The sequence below is a fragment of the Amphibalanus amphitrite genome, unplaced genomic scaffold (assembly GCF_019059575.1).
Source record: "Amphibalanus amphitrite isolate SeventyFive unplaced genomic scaffold, NRLGWU_Aamphi_draft 001672F_arrow, whole genome shotgun sequence".
NCBI lineage: Eukaryota > Metazoa > Arthropoda > Thecostraca > Balanomorpha > Balanidae > Amphibalanus > Amphibalanus amphitrite.
This window is the reverse complement of record NW_024883165.1, coordinates 85,275-105,714: the sequence shown is the minus strand read 5'-3', so window position 1 is coordinate 105,714 and position 20,440 is coordinate 85,275. Positions and strand designations below refer to the sequence as shown.

At 48.6% G+C, this 20,440-nt stretch overlaps 2 protein-coding genes across 2 annotated transcripts in view; both read right to left on the bottom strand.

Annotated features, from left to right (window-relative positions):
- The window catches only part of LOC122374559, a 37,169-nt gene extending 17,950 nt beyond the window's left edge, over positions 1 to 19,219 (bottom strand). The window contains exon 1 of the mRNA XM_043353370.1: positions 19,044 to 19,219. The gene's annotated coding sequence lies outside the window, so the exon portion shown is untranslated. The remainder of the gene's footprint in view (positions 1 to 19,043) is intronic.
- The window catches only part of LOC122374558 (serine/threonine-protein kinase/endoribonuclease IRE1-like), a 48,770-nt gene continuing 47,484 nt past the window's right edge, over positions 19,155 to 20,440 (bottom strand). Inside the window, exon 9 of the mRNA XM_043353369.1 lies at positions 19,155 to 19,247. Within this exon, the coding sequence (XP_043209304.1) occupies positions 19,219 to 19,247 (29 nt within the window). The 3' untranslated portion in view covers positions 19,155 to 19,218. The remainder of the gene's footprint in view (positions 19,248 to 20,440) is intronic.

Below are 20,440 nucleotides of genomic sequence, written 5' to 3'. Positions count from 1 at the left end.
GTTAGATAGGTACTATACGGTACAGAGGTGAAAAACCCTGCTACTCGCCTGCGTGCGTAGGTGACAGCCATAGGAATAAACAAACAGATTCCAGCATTTCAGTTGATGCATTTAACCCGGCCGGGCCCGGGGGTATTCCCAACCACCGCAGCCCGGGGGGGGGCGTTTTTCGCCCCCCCCCCCTGTTTAACTCCGTAAATAAGGGAGCTACGGAAACAAAAGCGATACCAAACGAAAGGTCCTTACGAGACGATTCTAAAGCACCTAAAAATTTTTGACCTTAGGTCAGTTTTCAAAGTCAGAGGTCAAGGTCAAAGGCAAAAACCGGCACATGTGTAGTGATCTCAAAGTAAGCCTTCTAGAGGACGGCAGGCTGCATCAAACCGGCAAAATTGGGTGTCAAACGAAAGAAGAGAATCTGAGGATTCCGAAAATGTGCTCAAAATCAAAGGTCAAGGTCAAGGTCACGCTCAAAATTGACCGCAAACTTGACACTTTTTCGCAAATCTTGCGTGCTAACTTCCAAGATGTTTTGAAATGTTTTGAGGCTTATCAGTTCCCTATTTGTGGTTCATCTTACGATACAAGGCTGCTGAAAGGTCAAGGTCACAGAAGAGTATCCCTGCTAGAGGCTATTTCACTGATTCAAGTTAATACATAATAAATAAGACAATTTTGCCGTCTGGAAGCTCTAAATGAAGGCTTAGAGGAAAAAAGATGCCAGATTCGTGATCAGCGGGTACAAATCCATCATAAACGACCTTTCATGTGTCAAGGTCAACCAGAGTTCATTCGAGGTCACATGAGGTCAACATAAAACTTGACCTTTTCCGAACAATATATATATATATATATATATATATATATATATATATATATATATATATATATATATATATATATATATATATATATATATATATATATATATATATATATATCATTCGACACGGCTTGACAAGGCAAATGCGATGGTACCACTGCCGTAGCTCTAGGACCATTTTTGTCGAAGTTATTTGCGAAAAATTAAAACATTTCGGGGTCGCTGACCTGACCTCTGACCTCAGGTCACCAAAACTATTTTTCTATTTTTCTCTAGGTCAAACGCTACTCATCCGTGCTCGTAATTTGTCTTTATTTCTAAAACTCTATTTTAGCAGCTATTTGAAGTTTGCGTCTGTGACGCCGAAGTTTGTCGTGCAGGGGTCTAGAAAAATGGACCTTGTGACGTCATCAAGGGGGCTAGGTCCAAATTTTTTACTTTAGAAGATGTCAAATTGATGGGAGAAAAGGTACTGAAAGTTTCGCTTTCCTATCCCTAAGCGTTCGGGAGCTATCGCAAATATTCGCCAGGGGGGGGGGCGAAAAACGCCCCCCCCGGGCCCGCGAGGGTTAAAGTAGATAACTAGGCCGTTTCCGCTACAATCAGAGCTATCTTCCCGTAGAAGACCACTATGGACCACGGCACAAAAATTTAACAGCGTCATCTCTTTGTAGACAGCTGGGGCTGAAAAATCCCGCCGGTGCGACAGCCGGTGCGTTGTGAAGCGCCATAGACAACGCAGGAAAAACGGCGACAGCGCGACAGCTCGTCCCCGCTCGTCGCCGCTTGAGCGGTGGCGGGGACCGGCGCGGCCTTGGCCGCCGACGGAGTAGGGAGGGACCGGGCGACTGGGACGGGGGACGTCACATCTGGGCCATAACTGGGACGAGGTCCATTACCATCGGTCCCAGAAACTTGGTAGGAGAGTTGCTCATTGGTCTTGACTACTGAAGCAAAGACAAGTGAATCAGTGACAACTGACAATCCTTTCGTGAGTTCTGATTGAACTGGATCAGGAAGCCAGGACGAGCTAGGAAGTCGATCAGACCTATAGGTAAGTTTAATGATAGTGATTTATTTTTTGTTGTGTAACTACTGAAATGTGGTGATGCGTTGTAATGCCCACAGGCTGAAATTTGAAAGATCAGTTTATTTCTAACATTCTAGCCTCATTTTCAAATTTACTTTTTTAGGCCTCAAAGGTGATGAGAAAACGGCAAAAAAAATGGTAGGTACCTACTGTTTCAAGATGACTTGCGAAAAATTGGCGACAGCTAGACATCGCGTAGGTGACAGCTTTTGAGCTTTATTCACCTCTGATTCGGTACCTGTGATGACCTCGGGGACATAACGAGGGGTCACAGATGCCTTTTTCCGGTTCAGTGTGTCAATTGTACCTGCATCCCGATGTTTGGTGTCTAGAATGGCGTTCGTGCAAAACAGACGCCTTTCATATTTCTCCAATTGACTTATAATAATGAAGAGGCCGCAAAGATGACCTGACCTTAGGTCACCGATATCAAAATTCCGAGACATACGTTTTATAGATGCTGTTACTCCTATCAATCGCTGAAGTTTCAAGGCAATCGTTCAGTCGGTGTAGCTATGACGAGCATTCTATTTTTTTCTGAGGTGACGTCACTTGGCGTGACCTGGTGACCTGACCTTGAGCGACCTGGGTCTGAAATTTTCACAACATGTGCGGAAAAGATATACGAACAGCGTGTGCCAAAAACGGCGGCGCGGCGTTCCTCGCCGCCGTTTTTTAGATATCTGCGAAAAACCGCAGGAGGGGTGTTCACCCCCCCCCCCGCCCGGCCCGGAGCGGGCTAGCAACGAGGCGGATCACTTGGACGTATCCGGGAGCCGAATACGTTTGTTTTGGAGCCAATACCTGGGAAACTCTATCCGCCCAATGCGATTTTTTAAGAGTCTACGCGCCCAAATTATCGTTGAGCGCGGCTGTTTTCGGTCAGGTTTCCGCGACCTTTTGGCGAAATCGCCTTATTTATTCAACCAGGGTGGACTTATTCGCTTAACCCGCGCCCCGTAGGGCTACCGGCGGACCCTACCACCAGTTGGGGGGGGGGGGGGCGTTTCCCCCCTATGATCTCGGAAATTTACCGGCCGATTTTCAAAATTCAAACGGTGTTCGATAGCCCCACCGGGGAACTACCTCGTGACCAAATTTCATTGACCTAGGTCAAACCGATGACGTCACAGGTCAGGTCAAAGGTCGGATTTTCACCGTTCACAGGCATTTCAAGAAATGTGTTGTGAAATCGAGTAAATTGGTAAGTTATTGAAAACCAACGATGGTACATTGCTCGTCAAACACATACTTCGCTATCTGAGGTCACTGATACCAGTCAGGTCACAGAGGTCAGGTCACTGGGGGGTCACAATATGAAAGTGTCGTGTGATACATGTTTTATGGTCCATTTTACAAGACAAATGCAATTATTTGGGTCAGGCAGCCTTTGGGGACAGCTAAGGTCATGTTTTGGTGAAGGTCAGGCCAAGGTCAGGTCATATTACGTCAAATTTCAAAGTTGATATTTTTGCATAAATCGGGTATCGATTCGATGCAGCTCGTCACAAGGAGTCCAATGGTGGTCTTTTTTTTGCCCTACGTGGTCTAGAATTGCCAAAAATTGAGTTTGAAAATTTGACGTCATCATTTTTGAACAGTTTTTTCGCTATAACTTGGCCAAAAAAACGTGATATCGATCTGAAATTTGGTATGTAGATAGAAGACGGTAGGTACTATCACATTTATTCCGTTTTTTCGAAACTCAAAAACCTTTTGGGATTTTTTGGCTAATATATAAAAAAATGCATTTTTGATTTATGGGGGTGAAAACTAAAAAAAATTTCAAAAATCCAAGACAGCAGTTTTGTAGCCCTGTCAATTCTACACCTTTTATGTATTGATAATTTTTATGTATCTTCAAAGCTGTAGGCCTGAGAGCTCTTCTCGTGAGGGTCTTTTTCGGTCGAAAATTGCAGAGCATGACATTTTCTGACGCCATTTGTGGCCAACTTATCATAGCCTCTGGAATTTTTTGTAACAATGTGTAGAATTGATGCCCGGAAGGGTCCTGAAAGTTTGATGGCGATATCTCCAGCCGTTTAGGAGATATCGACGGAAAAGGACAGGGGGGGGCGTTTCGCCCCCCCCCCGTACGGGGCGCGGGTTAAAGGGACCCTCCCACCTTCAAAAAAGTGAATGAATTGGCATGAAAGTGATGTCGCTCGGTTCAGAAAGAGCGAAAACGAATATCTATCAAATTTCACCGAAAAATATTCACCGGTTTTCAAGATATTAGACTTTTACTTTTGTTTACTTTTTGGGATCTCCCCTGTTTCTAGCGACTTTATTTGGAAGCAATGATTTGGCAGCCTTGAAGTGCGGCAGACGTTGCGCGCAAAGCAGCGTATACCACCACGTGTTAACGATGGTTTTAGTCTAAGATTTAAAAATCGTTAGATCTCCGCTGACGTCACAAATTCTAAGGGGGCATTCCAATGCATTAGCCCCTTAGAATCTGAAAACTGCAAGTTTGAAATTCCATATCTCCGAATTAAAGCATTTTTCGATGTTGAGTGCCCAAACCGGTATTTGCAGGCCATGGCCAGCAATTTGGCTATCTCAACTCAAAACTAATGTTAAGGTGGGATGGTCCCTTTAACTAGGAATAAGGCGTTGAAGTTATTCAAGGAATAGAGCTGTGCAAAAATAATTTTGTATCATTACAAATGTATCCACCCTCGAACGATAAATATTGTTGACGCATCAATTCAGAAACATCATGATGGAATGCGTTTGGACTTGGCTGGGACTAATATCAGCGAGTATCTATATATGTATGTATGTATGTATGTATGTATTGACACCAAAAGCCTTCCACATATGGCGTGGCGATTACGGCTTGCTTTGGCTTGCACAGTATGCACACAAACATACATGCTGCCTGGCGCCTGCCCTTGGATTATTTTATTCCTCACCAGTGTTCGCCACGGGCCGCAAAATCCTAGTCCAGCCCAGCCGAGGCCCATGGGTTCACAGCCCGGCCCAGCCCGAACCCATTCATGGTAAAAGCGTCAAAGCCCAGCCCGGCCCACCCCATCAAAAATGAATGGATTAAAAATTATTGACACTGTAGCACGGGTTGTGTCTGGGTTTAGCCTTATGTAACACAGCATACGTGGAAGACAGCACGTGCCACATAGAGTGAGTAGGGCGTGGCATTATCACTTGCATTGTTGAAGCAGATCATCCGGGGCCAGTAGCAGTTATAAATTACTTCGTCGAGACAGACTACTTCTCCAAGGTAAAGTACAGTATAGTTCCGTAGACAGTCATTCACCCGGCAACGTGGGGCAATGATTATTCCGATCCACTGTGAAGCTAGTAAACAGGCACAAGCCGCCGAACCCATTGTAGGAAGATACTGAAGACGACTCTGTGAAGAAAAGAAAGGAGACGACGACCGCTGACACTGAACTGGTTGTTCCAGACTGCCACGGCCGACAAGATGGACAAGCTTCGGATGGTGGGAAACATCGACACCTACGACGGCGAACAAAATCTAGAAGAATGGATTCGCATGGTGGAACGAACTGCAGCCTTCACCGGGTGGACAGAGGAAAACACGTATAAGGCGGCCCTCTTCCGACTGAGGGGAGAGGCAAGTGAGCATATTGAACAGTTAAAAGCAGAAGGACATATCAACAATTGGGCAGAGACGAAGAAGGCACTGAAAAGGAGGTTTGAAACAAATGGAAAGGAGCAGCTATATCAGCATTTACTAAACACTGGAACGCAAGGCAACAAAACAGTCCAAGAATGGGCGCAGATTGTTCGGAAACTATCTCTACAAGCCGTTGGGGCAAGTGGGGTGAAGATGGAACGAGCAAATACTGCCGGAGCTGGACAAGACGACGACGAGGAAGAGGAACAGACCATCAACAGTGAGTCTACCAAAGCCATATTGAGTTTTATGCGGAAAACAAACTTCATCCGAGGGCTCAGAAGTAATCTCCGCCAAGTGGTATGGAGAAAGAACTGTCAGACATTCGAGGAAGCCGTAGCAGCCGCAACAGAGGAGGAAGCAATTGAACTGGCCCATAAGGAAGAGGAAGTTCTGAGCTGTTTCCGAGGCGGCTATGGAAGTCAGGCATCAACGCCACTGGTGAACAGCATCGTCAACGCTCTGGAAGAACGTGAAGCAGCCAAACGAAGTGAGCAGGGCGCCACGGCAACCGAAACCCCTCGCCAAGGACAGGGAGCTCCCTCACAGCGAACAGTCCGTTTCAGGTCACCGGTACCGCCTAGCTATACGTACAACGGCCGCAATGGAAATACGTACAGCCAACAACTACCACTCCCGAACGGCGGGCTACGACCGCGGTCAGACATGGGTCGCAGCATGAAGATCAATGAACCTTCGCAAGGACGACCGACGTTATACTTCACGGACGAAGAGATACGCCGACACTACGAAAATGGACTGTGCTTCGCCTGCCATCAGCCAGGTCACTTTAGACGTAACTGTCCGGTCGCGCCCAGACCCTCGGGAAACGGCCCTCGTCGGTTGCACTAGGGGGCCAGCCGACGGATCGTCCCAAGAGTCCCTCTGCAGACTGCTCAAGCAAGCGCATCAATCAAATCCCACCACCAAAGGAGAATCACGAACCCAAGCAAGGGACACCCGCAACTGACGCGGTAGTATGCACGTGCTACATCGGGATCGCAGGTCAGATGGCAGAAGTACTGATCGACACGGGTTCCAGTGTCACCCTGGTGCATGAAAACGCAGTCAAGAATGCGGATGTCAGGCACACAAGGCCACCCTCATCTCGTTTGAAATCCGCAACGGGACACGACATCTTGGTAACTCACGAAGCACTGGTCAACTTTAATGTAGGAGGTCAGCTGATTGGACACTGGGCCTATGTGAGCCCACAACTGACTCATCAGGCACTCATTGGGTACGATTTCATCACCAGGAATGACATCATGATCGACGGTAAACGACAGACAATATACAGTCCATACTCAAGCCAGGTGCCACTGAGCGGAGCCAAACGGACAATGGAGGTCCGGACTCAGCCTGACCCCAAGCCTACAAAAAGAAAAGAGGAACCACAGGAAAAGACCCTTCCAGATCATGACGTGACCAGCAGCGGACAACGGCAACGACAAACCCAGGAGCATCAGCCATCACAGCAGGGCAACAAAACGGTCTGGAACATCGAGGACATCGACACGGGCTGTCTGGCGGAGGAACAGCGCACGGCTTTACTCTCGCTGATTGGAACTCATAGCAGCTGTTTCTCATGGGACGGTAGCCTCGGCACATGTACACTCCTGGAACATCGCATCGAGCTCACGACAAAGGATCCGGTCCGCAGAGCGGGATACAAGGCCAGCCATCAAGACAGAGAAATCATCGAAAGGGAAATCCGGGAGATGTTGGACAAGGACCTCATCGAGCCATCAGTGTCGGCATATGCAGCAGGAGTGGTACTAGTACCAAAGAAAAACGGTGAAACACGCTTCTGTGTCGACTACCGGGGCCTGAACAAAATCACCAAGCCAGACAACTATCCCTTACCACTCACAAAGAGTGAAATCTTCGATACCATGGGAGGAGCAGAAATTTTCAGTTGCTTGGACTGTCAACAAGGATACTGGCAAGTGAGAATGGCGGAAGAAGATCGGCACAAGACGGCATTCCGCTGCCATCTCGGACTCTGGCAATGGAAGGTGATGGCCTTCGGTCTTCGGAACAGTCCGGCCACGTACCAAAGGCTCATGTCCCACGTGCTGTCAGGCTACACCGGAAAATTCTGCCATGTATTCATTGACGATATCATCTGCTTCTCCAAAACTTTTGACGAACACTTGGAGCACTTGGATCTCATCTTTCAAAGGCTGGAGCAAGCAGGCCTCAAGTTGAAACCGTCGAAGTGCTCGTTCGCGAGAAAGGAGGTGAAATACTTGGGTCACCTTCTCTCGCCAGGAGAGATCCGGCCAGACCCAAGTAACGTGGAGAAGGTGAAGAACCTGGAGCCACCCAACGACGTCGCCGGAGTCAGAGCACTGGTGGGCCTAGCATCATACTACCGAAGCTTCGTCCAAGATTTCAGCAGGAGGGCGAGTCCACTCACCGAGCTGACCAAGAAGAAGGTGAAGTTCGAATGGGGACCAGCGCAGCAAGCCGCCTTTGAAGACCTGAAGGCTGTGCTCACCAGCGAGCCAGTACTGGCTCTGCCTGACTTCACGAAATCATTCATGCTGCTCACCGACGGAAGTGCCTCAGGATTAGGCGCAGTACTAGCACAACGCCAAGAGGACGGTAAGGAGCGGGTCATCGCCTACGCCTCAAAGAAGACGGGACCTCTGGAGGGGAAGTACTCCGCCTGTGAGTCGGAGTGTCTGGCGCTGGTATGGGCAACGCGGTACTTCCGGGATTACATCATAGGAAGGACTACAACGGTCATCACTGATCACTGGGCGCTCCAGTGGCTCCTGGAACTACCCAATGCCAATCCCAGACTACAACGCTGGCGGATGGCCCTGCAGGAGTACGACCTCGAAATCGTACACAAACCGGGGAGGCAACACCGCAACGCCGACTTCCTCTCACGCATCTACGATCACTTCGGTTCCAAGGACGGGCTCGAGGCCAAGGATTTGGATCTGGACGACGACGTAGCCAGACCACCGCGACGCGAGCTGGAGGCGAGTCGCTCAGGTGTCTGCGTGGTGCGACAACTCACTCCCGAGGCAGAAAGGGAAGACCAAAACCATCAAGGCAGACAGGACCCCCAAGCCCAACCAGGAAACACAGGAGCAGCGTGCACCACAACGTCACCTGGATTCGAAAGCACAGGCAAACAGGAAGTACGAGGGCGAAGGGCTTTGCAGGAGGCCCAAAGACAGGATGAAGACTGTCAGCATCTGGTTCAAAGTCTCGAGCCCGACGGGCCAAACAAGGCCTGGCATCGAGACCATGTCTTCCGAATAGCACCCGACGGAGTGTTGGAAGAAGTCACGCAAGACGTATCCGGAGAAACATCTTACAAGATCGTACTTCCGCAGGCTCTAATCAAGAAGGCTGTCCAAGATGCCCACGCTGGTCATCTCAAGACAAAGAAGACTCTCGATAAACTGAGGACACGTTACTTCTTCAAGCACATGTATGCCACATGCCATCGCTACGTGCAAGGCTGCAACACGTGTCAGGAAAAGGACCGAGGCCCGAAGCACAAGGCACCAATGGGTACCATGCCTGAACCACTCGGGGCATGGCACACAGTGGCCGTGGACGTACTGGGACCCCTGCCACAAACAAGGTCAGGGAAGAAATATGTGGTGGTCATCACCGACTATCTGACGAAGTACGTACTAGCGGTGCCCACGCGAGACCAGACGGCGGAAACAACGGCGGCTGTTCTCATGGACAAGTTTCTAGAATATGGACTACCCGAACGACTAATAACGGACAACGGCAGCAACTTCAGGTCCCGGCTCGTGAATGAGCTATGCAGGCTACTCGAAATCTCCCATCTGTTTACAACACCTTACCATCCACAGTTTGACGGACTATGCGAGCGGTACAACAGGACCCTGGCATCCATGCTGAGGGCATTCGTCAGCGAAAACCAAAGGGATTGGGATCTGTACCTCCCTTATGTGATGCACGCGTACCGTGCAGCACCACAAGAGTCAACAAAAGAATCGCCATTCTTCCTGATGTTCTTCCGACCATGCCGAGCACCGCTGGACATCATGCTGGCTGAAACGGAGCGACGACCACTGAACCTCCAAGATCTTCGGCAGACAAAAACCCAGGCAGTCAGGAGACTCCACGAGGCATTCCGTGTGGTTCAACAACGACTGAGGCGGGCAAGGGAGGATCAGAAGATGGCCCATGACAAGAGAAGCCGACCAAGAGAGTTCCAAGTAGGAGATGAAGTGTACCTCCTGGATGAAAGGATCGCGGAGGGTAACACGCGAAAACTACATCGCCCATAGAAACCAGGGTACCGAGTCATCAAGAAACTGGGACCGCTCAGCTATGGTCTTGAGCGTCCTGATCGACGGGGGAGGACAGTTCGGGCACACGTGGAGCGACTAAAACCAGCTATCCCAGAGATGGTATGGCCCGAGGAGGTCCAGGAAGCAGCCAGAAGAGGGAGCGAGACACACCAGCCAACCGACCAGACGAAACTGGACGTCTGGCTTAAAGGAGAAAAGCAGCGATTCAAGCCGTTCAGGCCAGATTGGAATTGGGAAGATGATCGGATTGATGGGTACGAAGTACAAAGAGAAGGCTCAGAGTCGGAAGGAGCACGGGCCACAGAAGGAGTGAGGGATACAGGACAATCCCCAGAGGATCAAGAGGAAGAACTGCAAAGCCCCACCCCTAGGCGCGGCGGAGGGAGCGAGGAAGTAGACGGGAATACCCCTACACAAAGGGATTGGCGAGAGAACCCTAGGAGGTCCAGGAGGATTCGTGCCCGACAGAATAGGAACTAGGAAGCTGCATTGACGCTATGAAACGTATTCGCTTGATACAACCTGGCAAACGGACTACAACGCTCTTCTCTTTTCCAGGTGGTACGCAATCATCATGCTGGGCGTGTTGGTCGTCCACGGCCAGCCGGGCGGGATCGTCCAACCGAACCTGTTACAAGAACGAAACACACCGGGACTGAGCAGTGGTGTGCTGTTCGTGCCAAGAGGACCGTTGGTGCTGGTGACAGGAACTTGGACGTTAGTGACCCGCGTTCAAAGCCAACAAGTACAGGAGCAAGCCGGAATCATTCAAGGACATTTCGACCAAATTAGTAGAGCGATTAGGGGTTTGCCGGAGTTCGAGAGAGGAAAAACAAGGCCTTTGGCGGACAAAAATCAGCGAACGTCTAAGAAGCGATCAAATTACATCAGGCACGAGGCTAGACGAAGGAGGAGCTGGCAAAGGACTCTTGCCGGTATGTGGAACCAAGAAAAGAAGTGGATGGTATACGAATTGGATGTCGCAGAGAGAGAACTGAGACAACTGCAGACGGAGTTAAGTCTAAGCCGCAAAGCTAGAGGACTTATCCCATTCATAGGAGATGGGTTGAAGTGGGCATTCGGAACGGCTACTGAAGAAGACACGAAGCGACTACATCAGGAAATCAAGGGAGTGGAAGCGGGAGTAGGAAAATTGCATCACATGATCGAGCTACAAACGACTATTATCGGGAAATTGCGCGAAGGACAACAGATCAACGCAAGGAATATACAGGCATTGGCCAACTCAACTCAAGAAATTCTGAACAAAGTTCTTAGAAGTCAAAATGAAGAGGAGTTGATGAGGCTAACTACTCATGAGACCATTCGTCAGGAAATGGACATTTACCAAGCCGTAGCCACAGCCATTCGCACCATTGGAGCAGCTGTTCTCACGTTTCGGCAGGAAGTAAAGCAGTTGTGTGAAGCTATGGCACACACGCAGAAAGGAGAAGTAACCCCGGCGATTTTACCACTAAAACAGCTTAAAACCACTCTAGCCGAAATTCAGCAAAAACTCCCAGAAGGATGGGCTCTGGCAGCATCAACCAACAATGTCGCTGACTTATACGCAACATTATCAAGCATGGCAATCCCGCTATCAGATGGATGGGAGGCGCATATAAGGGTGCCTCTGATGTACCAGCCATACGCGCAATTTGAGTTGTATCAAGTGACACCAATCCCGACCCACTTCTTGAACTCCACGGCAGCATTGGAAACCGTAGTCGACGCCGAGTATTTTGCTCTAACACACGATCATCGTCTGCACATGAAATTAAGGAAGAATGAAGTCGACCGATGCAAAAGACACGGCAATAAGAACTATTGCACAGATTTCACGCCGCTTGTAGAGGAGCAACGACAAGGATGTCTCTACGATGCCTTCAGAGGAAATACAGAACAGACTGATCAAACTTGCCGACGTCGCATCACAAGACCTCCAGCTCAGTTGTACACGCTGTCAGAAAACAAATGGATCTATATACTGCCTACGGCTGAATCCTTTTCCATGCAATGTGTGGACACTCCGACTCCAAACAAGGTGTTTCGGCTGCAAGGAACTGGAATATTTTCACTACCTCTCGGGTGCTCAGCGATCGGCGACAAGTACATAATCCCACCGCACCTGCTCCGAAAGAGCAGCACAACGCTGAACGTCTCGGTGGAAGACTTGAGCCATTTTGAGATTCACCTCGACATCGAAACCTTGCTGACCCGGATCCCAATAGAAGCAGGGATGAATCAGACCACGATAGTGGAACTAATCGAGAAACTACCAGATGATCGCACTGCAGACACAACCCGTGCTACAACACCACACAGGTATCCACTGGCAACCCCCCATGTGCCTTCTAGGATGGGAAAATGGCATGTGCGGGCGAGGGTTAACCCTCGCCCGTATAGTGGGGGGGGGGGGGTCGAACGGACCCCCCCATGGTTTTTCGCGAATAACTCGCGTAAAAAGCAGCCGATCGCGACACAACTTACTAGAGATGTCAATCGGATACCAACTTTTTGGTATACCGATACCAAACCGATACCAACTTGGTATTTGGTATTTCATTCGTAATGTGTTTGGTATTTTGTTGGTATCATAAACCCTCACTAATGTAAAAAGGCTAAGAAATCGGTAAAAAGTTGGTATTTCCCTCATTTTGCCAAGTTGGTCTGGTTTAGTGATGTCAATTACGGAAAATCGGAATACCGATACCAAACCAAATACCAACCAAAACCGTGGGGAAATACCGAAACCAAACCAATTTGTAATCATGATGAAAATACCAACTTTTTACCAATTTTTTAGCCTCTTATACATTAGTGAGGGCTCATGATACCAACAAAATACCGATTACACTAGGATTGAAATACCAAATACCAAGTTGGTATGGGTTTGGTATCGGTATACCAAAAAGTTGGTATCCGATTGACATCTCTAGTCTGGTTTCGGTATTTTCCCGTGGTTTTGGTTGGTATTTGGTTTGGTATCGGTATTCCGATTTTCCGTAATTGACATCACTATTCAGTACCCTCGTGTTAATCAATTTTACACCTACCCTAGAAATTTCACGACCCTGACCCAAATGACCTTTGACCTGTGACCTACTTTTCGAGACCATGTTTGGCCGGAATCGCGATTCGGCGTATGTCAGCTCGCATTAGCCGCGCGTTTGCAGTCTTTTCGTGGTTTCAAGCGTTCAAACATGTGATATGATGTTGCCCCCATGCATTAGGGTGGGTGTCAAGGTCACCTGAAGGTCAGGTCAGGTCATTGACCTTTGATGACCTCGTTTCACTTTTTCGAGTTTTACATGTTTCTAGGCCAGCTTTTGGAGCTGAATTCGAATTTAGCAACCATATGAACATTTTCGAAGTAGCTTAAGTGCCTTCGTAACATGTAACGAAGCTGTCAGAGGTGGTTGACACCTACTAGGAATACCCGGCAGGACCCCTACTGGTTGACCTGACCTGACCTGACCCGACCTGGCCTAAATGCACAAAAACATCATCTGTGATCAAAACTAACATGATATTCGTGATCAGCACCCCGAAAACCCCATTGCAGCCACACTTTACCACGTTCTACTAGGTCCCGATTTTCCCGACTTTTGGGTCATTGACCTGACCTGCAAGGTCAACCAATGACCTAGGACCTTAAAATTAGGGGGAATATTTGTTTCTGGTCCCTAAAAAGCTGTTTCTGGCACCTAATTGCTGATCAGCCCCAAAATGCTTATTCGACCCTAATATCTGAATCTGGCACCTAATTGCTTCCACACAGCCTAAAGTTGCCAGATCGTCTAGTTGAACTCCGTATTTGCTGATCAAAGCTTCATGCACACATATGACATAAGTAAGAAACGGATGAAAAAGGCACAACCACGGCACAACTCTGCGCGGCAAACAACGGACAATGTCCCACGCAAGATCCCGCGTTCCTTCAGCGGCCTTGAACGGAATGAAAACATTACATTTCTTTTTTTGGAGCTATTTGATGACGTCAAAAAATACAATACCCGTTTTAATGGTCAAAATCGAGACAATTACTCACAAAAATGTTTCCCTTTAAGCATTACAAATAAATGCTTTTAAATATTTAAATGACATTGTTTTTTCAAACAAATCAATATTATTTGCTTACTTAAACGTCATATACAATGCTGAGATCACTACGGGGCTGTCTTAGAGTGTAGCTGCACTGGCAGCCTTTAGGCTAGACTCCAGGGGTCATTATACCAGAACAACATGATTCTACCAGCCAGTAGTTCATTTTTCTACTAGATTGGTGCAGGGGCGGATCCAGGAATTTTCGGGAGGGGGGGGGGGCGGCAAGTCGAAATAGGGGCGACCTGGCAATCCGGGGGCGCTCAATACAAAGGGGGCGCCAAACCGTCAAAATCGGGAGCTAAAAGCCCGCGCCGTGCTAGGGGGCGTTATCGCGCTCCCCCTCAGGTTTTTCGCATATATCTGAAAAACGGCTGCGCGCAGCGCCGCCATTTTTAGCATACCTTATCATGCATCTTTTTTGCACATGTTGTAAAAATGTCTGACGCGGGTGATGGAAGGTCAGGTCACCAGGTTATGCCAAGTGACCTAGCCTAAGAAAAAGTTCAAATGCTTACCATTGCTATACCGACTGAACGATTGCTTTGAACCTTTCAGCGATTGATGAAAGCAACCTTATTCATGAAATGTATATCTCGGAATTTCGATATCTGTGACCTAAGGTCAGGTCAGTTGTGCGACGTCTCCATTAGGTAGGTAGGTATAATTAAGTCTTTGGGAGAAAACGGAAAGGCATCTCGTTTGGACGAGCGCCATTCTAGACAATATCAAGCATTGGGATACATATAAAATTAACACACTGAATAAGAACATTGCACCTAGTGTGACCACTCATTATGTCCTAGAGGTCATCCCATGTCATGAAAGGTCCGCAGCAGTTTTTTTTTTTAAATAACTTTTGATAGATTCAAGCTAGAGCGATAAAAACACCTCAGCTGTGTTCAGCTCGACGATACGCATCGACTGCTATGCAGCATGACCTTTCCCGGTCAGGTCATGACCATAACCTGAGGTCAAATTCTCAAAATTACCTTTCATAAGGTCAACCTTTAGTTTGTTCGACGTGTCTCGACGACAGAAACGCAATGCTGACGTCGTAATGTCGAGACTCTCTTGAGTCAAAAGTTATTGCAGGTAAACATTGTTCATAAAAAGGCTATTTTTAGAGTCTTTTGCCCTCTGAAGGCTAAACCGTTGACCTGAGGTCAAATCTGAGCGCAGCTTGCAGAAACACCTTTAAAAGGGCTATCGAATGCGCTTTTCTGCGGCGCTATAGCTCTATTGGTTTCCGAGTTATGTGCCGCTGCTTCGAAAACGGAAAAATGTTGAAACAGGCAACATTTTACCTTTGATGACCTCTGGTGACCTGACATTCCACCTGACCTAAAAAATGACCGTTTGTTTTCGTCCTGTTTTTTGACGATCTTTCGAATGCCGCTTATCGCGTGTCACTACGCGGCCCAGGAGCCGAGTTAGACGAGGGAGTTTGCCCCCCCCTCCCCAGCAGGACACGGAAAACTCAGACCACCAGCACGGCACGGGTTAAAAGTCGTAGATGGGCACCGCTACCCTAGCAAAAGATATTAGCAAAAAGGTGGCCTCCATTTACTGGTGCAGTCCTTCTTCTCCCGGTGATGCCCCCTCCTTTTTCTGGAAGCGTCTCACTTATGCTGGTATGCCTCACTTCCCGGGGGCGCCCAACCTCTGCTTGGATCGCCTAATCCATTATGGAGAGACCCAGTTTGCTTAAGTCGCCTCATTTCTTCCTTCTAAGAACGACCAATTTGCTGCAGGCGGCCCACTTATCTGGGACGCCCATCTTCTGCTAGAAGTGCCCCTCTTCTTCCTGATGCGTCCCACTTCTACTACGAGTGCACCTTTTCTGTTAGGGCGCCCCTTTGCTGCTGAGGAGTCTTTTTTTCTACTGTGAATAGGGCGGCCCTCTCCTGTTGGGCGACCCCAAATTCTGCTGAAGGCGCCCCACTTCTGCCCAACTTTTGGTGGGGTGCCCCTCTCTTGCAGGGGCACTTCTCTTTTGCTGGAGATGCCACTCTTGTGGGGGCGCCCTTCCACTGCGGGGAACGTCTCTCTTCTGCCAGAGGCACCCCTTTTCTTCTTATGGGGCTCCAGTTTTTTTTTTCTGGGGCGAGGCGACCCTCTGCTGCTTGGAACGGGGCACACCTCTCCTTTTACTGGGGCACCGCCCCTCTGCTGGGGTTGCCCTTCCGCTGTCGTCAGGGGCGCCCCTTTTGGTAGAATATACTCCTTTTCTTTTTGTAATGGGGCGCCCCTCTTCTACCGGGGGCGCCCATCTGCTGCTGGGGCGTCTGTCTTCTGCCGGATATTGTCAATGGGGCGCCCATATCCTGTTTGGCGGGCCCAACCTCTGCTGGAGGCTCCCTATTTCTGATTAACTTTTGCTGTGGCGCCTCTCTTCTGCTGGGGCGCCCCTCTTCTGCTTGGGGCGCCCGTCTCCTGCTGGAGACCCCTCTCTTCTGCTGGGGCGCCCCTCTTCTACCAGTGCACACAGCCGCTATTTGAGTTCGGAAGTGGCCAAAATGCGATAACTCGTTAACCAGTTGACATTTTGCCAAGGAATTTTTATTATATGTGAAGTAAACCTTAAGGTCACGTATGGAAACGTATGAGCATCCTGCTGATCCAGCATTGCCGTAAAAATATTTTTGCTTGTAATCCGCGGATAACTGGTAGGTATATCCCATAACGGGTGACTCGGGAGGGGATTCTGCATAGCTTCCCCATGCTGTCTTCGAAACTACTCGTTCAATACTAAAAATTCAAACGGCTTCTGATAGGAATAGCTGACAAACGAAACCTAACTTTGTCACAAAAGGTCATGGAAAGGTCATGGGTCACAAAAGGTCATGGAAAAGGTCATGGAAGGAAATGTATACATTTTTAAGGTCATGCGACACATCTTTGATGGTCCATTTCGGCAAAAGCATCTAAAAATGATGTCATCTGGGTCGTCCGATTCGAAACTATTTCCTTTCGACAAATGAAGGTCAGGTCACGGCGAGGTCAAAAGGGTCAAATTTTGAAGTTGAACATTCTCAACAAAAAAGATGTGCATCGGATGCAATTTGAGCTCTGGAACACGATGATGCTATTCGTTTTGGTTTTCGATGTCAAGAACGTACTGAAATTGCCTTTGCAATATCGAAAATTGTGATTAACCGACTACGGTAAAATGCAAAAGCCGATAACATTGCCATTTCTGAAGATATCTGACTGAAACTTTCCAAAAGCAATGCAAATGTTACATACAAAAGCCAATAAGGTTCATTCTGGTCGATGGCTGCTCCCCCAAACTCTGAATGTTATCAACCATATCGGACATTCTTACGATGTTCTGTTGGCTGGATGTCTTTTTGCTTTATTGAATTTGATCGGACTACATTCAGTTGAGACGACGTACATCTATTGGTCACCAAAAATATACCCACAAGTCAATCGACAATCGACAACCAACAAATGCAATCGACACGAGCGTCGAACACCCCTCCGCACAAGTAACTGCCGGGGGCGATTAGAAGGACCGCGCTCCTCTCTCGCAGCTGATTGGTCAGCTGCCGAACCGCACAGACGTCAGCTGCACGGCCGCCGCCCGGCCGACCTGACCGGCGCGGGGTCGGCCGGGCGGCGACCTAGCGTCACTAGAACTGTAATAACTTTTGCCGGCAGTGTGATGCCGACCTAATTTTTTCAGCAAATGAATCACAATTGTACGGTATATGTTATGGACGTTGTCTCGATGTGAAGCACGTTGTGCGTTTTTTGGTAGGCCTATGTAAATATTGAAATCCTCAAGCCCTTCTGCTTTGTGCAAGTGTGCAACAATTAGCTTACAATAACTGATTGGGAAGTTTTTTAGATGCACTTTTGTTACCAATAGATTCCTCACATTTTCCCCTTTCAGCTGATATCTTACTTACGCATTTTCAAGCAAAGAATATGACAGGAGACTGGTCAACATTTACATGAAAATCGCAGCACAAGTTCGGTCTCACGGAGCAAAACAAAACGGTGTACTTTGGGGGCCCACCAATCTGTGCCAGAATGAGTAATATTTTTTCTGGATGATATTTTACACAGTCTGATCAATTTACGACCAGAAAATGTGAGAAAAGCACGCTTTAAAATTTGTCGAAAATTAGGGTATTGGCCACTTCTGAACCCTGATAGCGGCTGTGTGCAGTGGCACCCATTTTCTTATTATGGGGCTCCTTTTTTGCTGGGGCGCCCAGCTGCTGTCAGGGCGCCCCTCTTCTCGGAATGGGGGCGCCTCTCTCCTTTTGCTGGGGCGTCGCTCCTCTTCAGGGGGACACGTCTCCTGCTAAGGGTGCCCTTCCGCTGCCAGGGGCGCCCCTCGTGAACAGAAGGTATTTTATATTCTTGTAACGAGACGCCCTCTTCTGCTGGGGGCGCCCATCTGCTGCTGGGGCGACTCTCATCTGCTGGGAATAGGCAATTGGGCGTCACTCTCCTGCTTGGTGAGCCCAACTTCTGCTGGAGGCGCCCTATTTCTGCTGAACCTTTGCTGTGTCGCCGCTCTTCTGCTCGGGGCGCCCTCTCTGCCGCGGGATATGGGCGCCTTTTTCGGATGGCGGGGGGGGGGGGGGGCGGCCGCCCCCGTCGCCCCCCCCCCTGGATCCGCGCCTGGATTGGTGCTACGCTCAGCATTTAGGTGCCAGATTCAGAAAAAAGAGTAAGGCGTACCGATGAATAGGTGCCAGAAACAGCTAATTAAGGTCATTTTCCATGATTGGTGCTGGTATCCACCAAATAGGTGCTGAGGACCAATTTTGGGGCGAGTCAGCTTTTAGGTGCCAGAAGTAGCTTTTCTGGGACGCAATTAAATGGCGTCCTAAAATTAGGTATCATCGGCTTCCTCTCGTCACGGGCAGCACGCTCGTTTTTTTCCGCGAAGCTCTAGCTCGATCAGGGGCAAAGCGGTAAGGGGGGGGGGTCCAACGGACACCCCCCCCCCCTTATACGTTCGCGGCTGGAAAAAAAAAAACACCAATACGGGCGAGGGTTAATATAATAAATATTCTAGTTTACCTTGTTTCTTATTAACCTAAGAAGGCCTGCCGTGGTCTCGGGGTAGCTTTTGAAAGCCCCCTTGTCCAGAGTGGTGTCGACTGCGTTCTTCCAATTTGTGAGTTTGACTCGTTCTTCGACGAACGCCAGAGGGAGATCTTCATTGACAGCCTCCTCCAGCGCAGAGCCAAGTTCTTTACCGGCTTTGATGCGGTCGCTGACATCCTTAGAACAGTAAGAAACCAATATTACAATAAATATTGGGATGTGATTAGAAGGTTGGCTGGCACACTCCATTTGGACTTTAGTTTACACAGGCGCGGAACGCTTTAACCCGCGCGGGGCTGGGGGGGTAAATTTTACCCCCCCTCGCGAATTTTTGCAATATCTCAAAAACGGCGGTGCGCAGCGCCGCCAAACTATCAGTAGGTACCTTTTCTTACATCAATTTGACACGTTCTCTGAAAATTTGAGCGAAATCCGTCAGGAAATTTTTGAGAAATTGACTTTTTAGTGACGTCATGTTCGCCATTTTCGCCTCAAAAACGGCAAAATTTCAAACGCCGCTAACATCTTCATTTTTAACCCTCGCCGGCCGAGGGGGGGGGGCGGGTGCCGCCCCCCCATAGGGTTTTTTCGCGATAGCTCCGAACACGCTGGCGATAGAGAGCTGAAACTTGGCATACCTGACCTTTGATCCAAGCCGGATCTTTTGACACCAACCGCATTTTTGGGTCAGGTCAGGTCACTGACCTATGACGTCATAAGTGAACCTCTGCACGGTCTTCAGATGTCGCAACTTTGCAACGCCCTCACTGCCAGAGGAGATGTCACAAAGAAATGAAACTTGCAGGACCTAGTATCCATTATGAGTCCCACAACTTGTATATCTCGGATTTTCCCTAAAGGTCATATGAGGTCAGGTCATTTTCGTGACCTCACCATTATAAGTCAATGGGGAAAAATGAAAACTGCTATTCTGGCGCCGGGAACGATCTCTTACTATCTCAAGCACACAGAATCGTGATTTGATGCACTCCTTGCAAGGTTAGATGCCTCACTTTTGCAATGTTGACCTTGCGTGACGTCATTTATGACGTCATCAAGGTCACATTAGTTTTTCGTCAATAACTCTTGATCAAATTGAGCTAGCGAGTCGGGAAAGCCACCAATGGACTCAGGAAGGCCTGAAGAATCGAATGATTTGCGACATGACCTCTTTCGACCAACTTCGTGACCTGGGGGTGCTGATCCCTGACCTTGACCTGAGGTCAATACCCCAAGTTGACCTGACCGGGACAAAAAGTATATCATTCGACGCGCCTGAGCGAGGCGAACACGATGCTGCCAAAATCGGCGCTCTGCGGCCGTTTTTTGCGAAGTTATTCACCAAAAACTGAACCGTACCTTGGGGCACT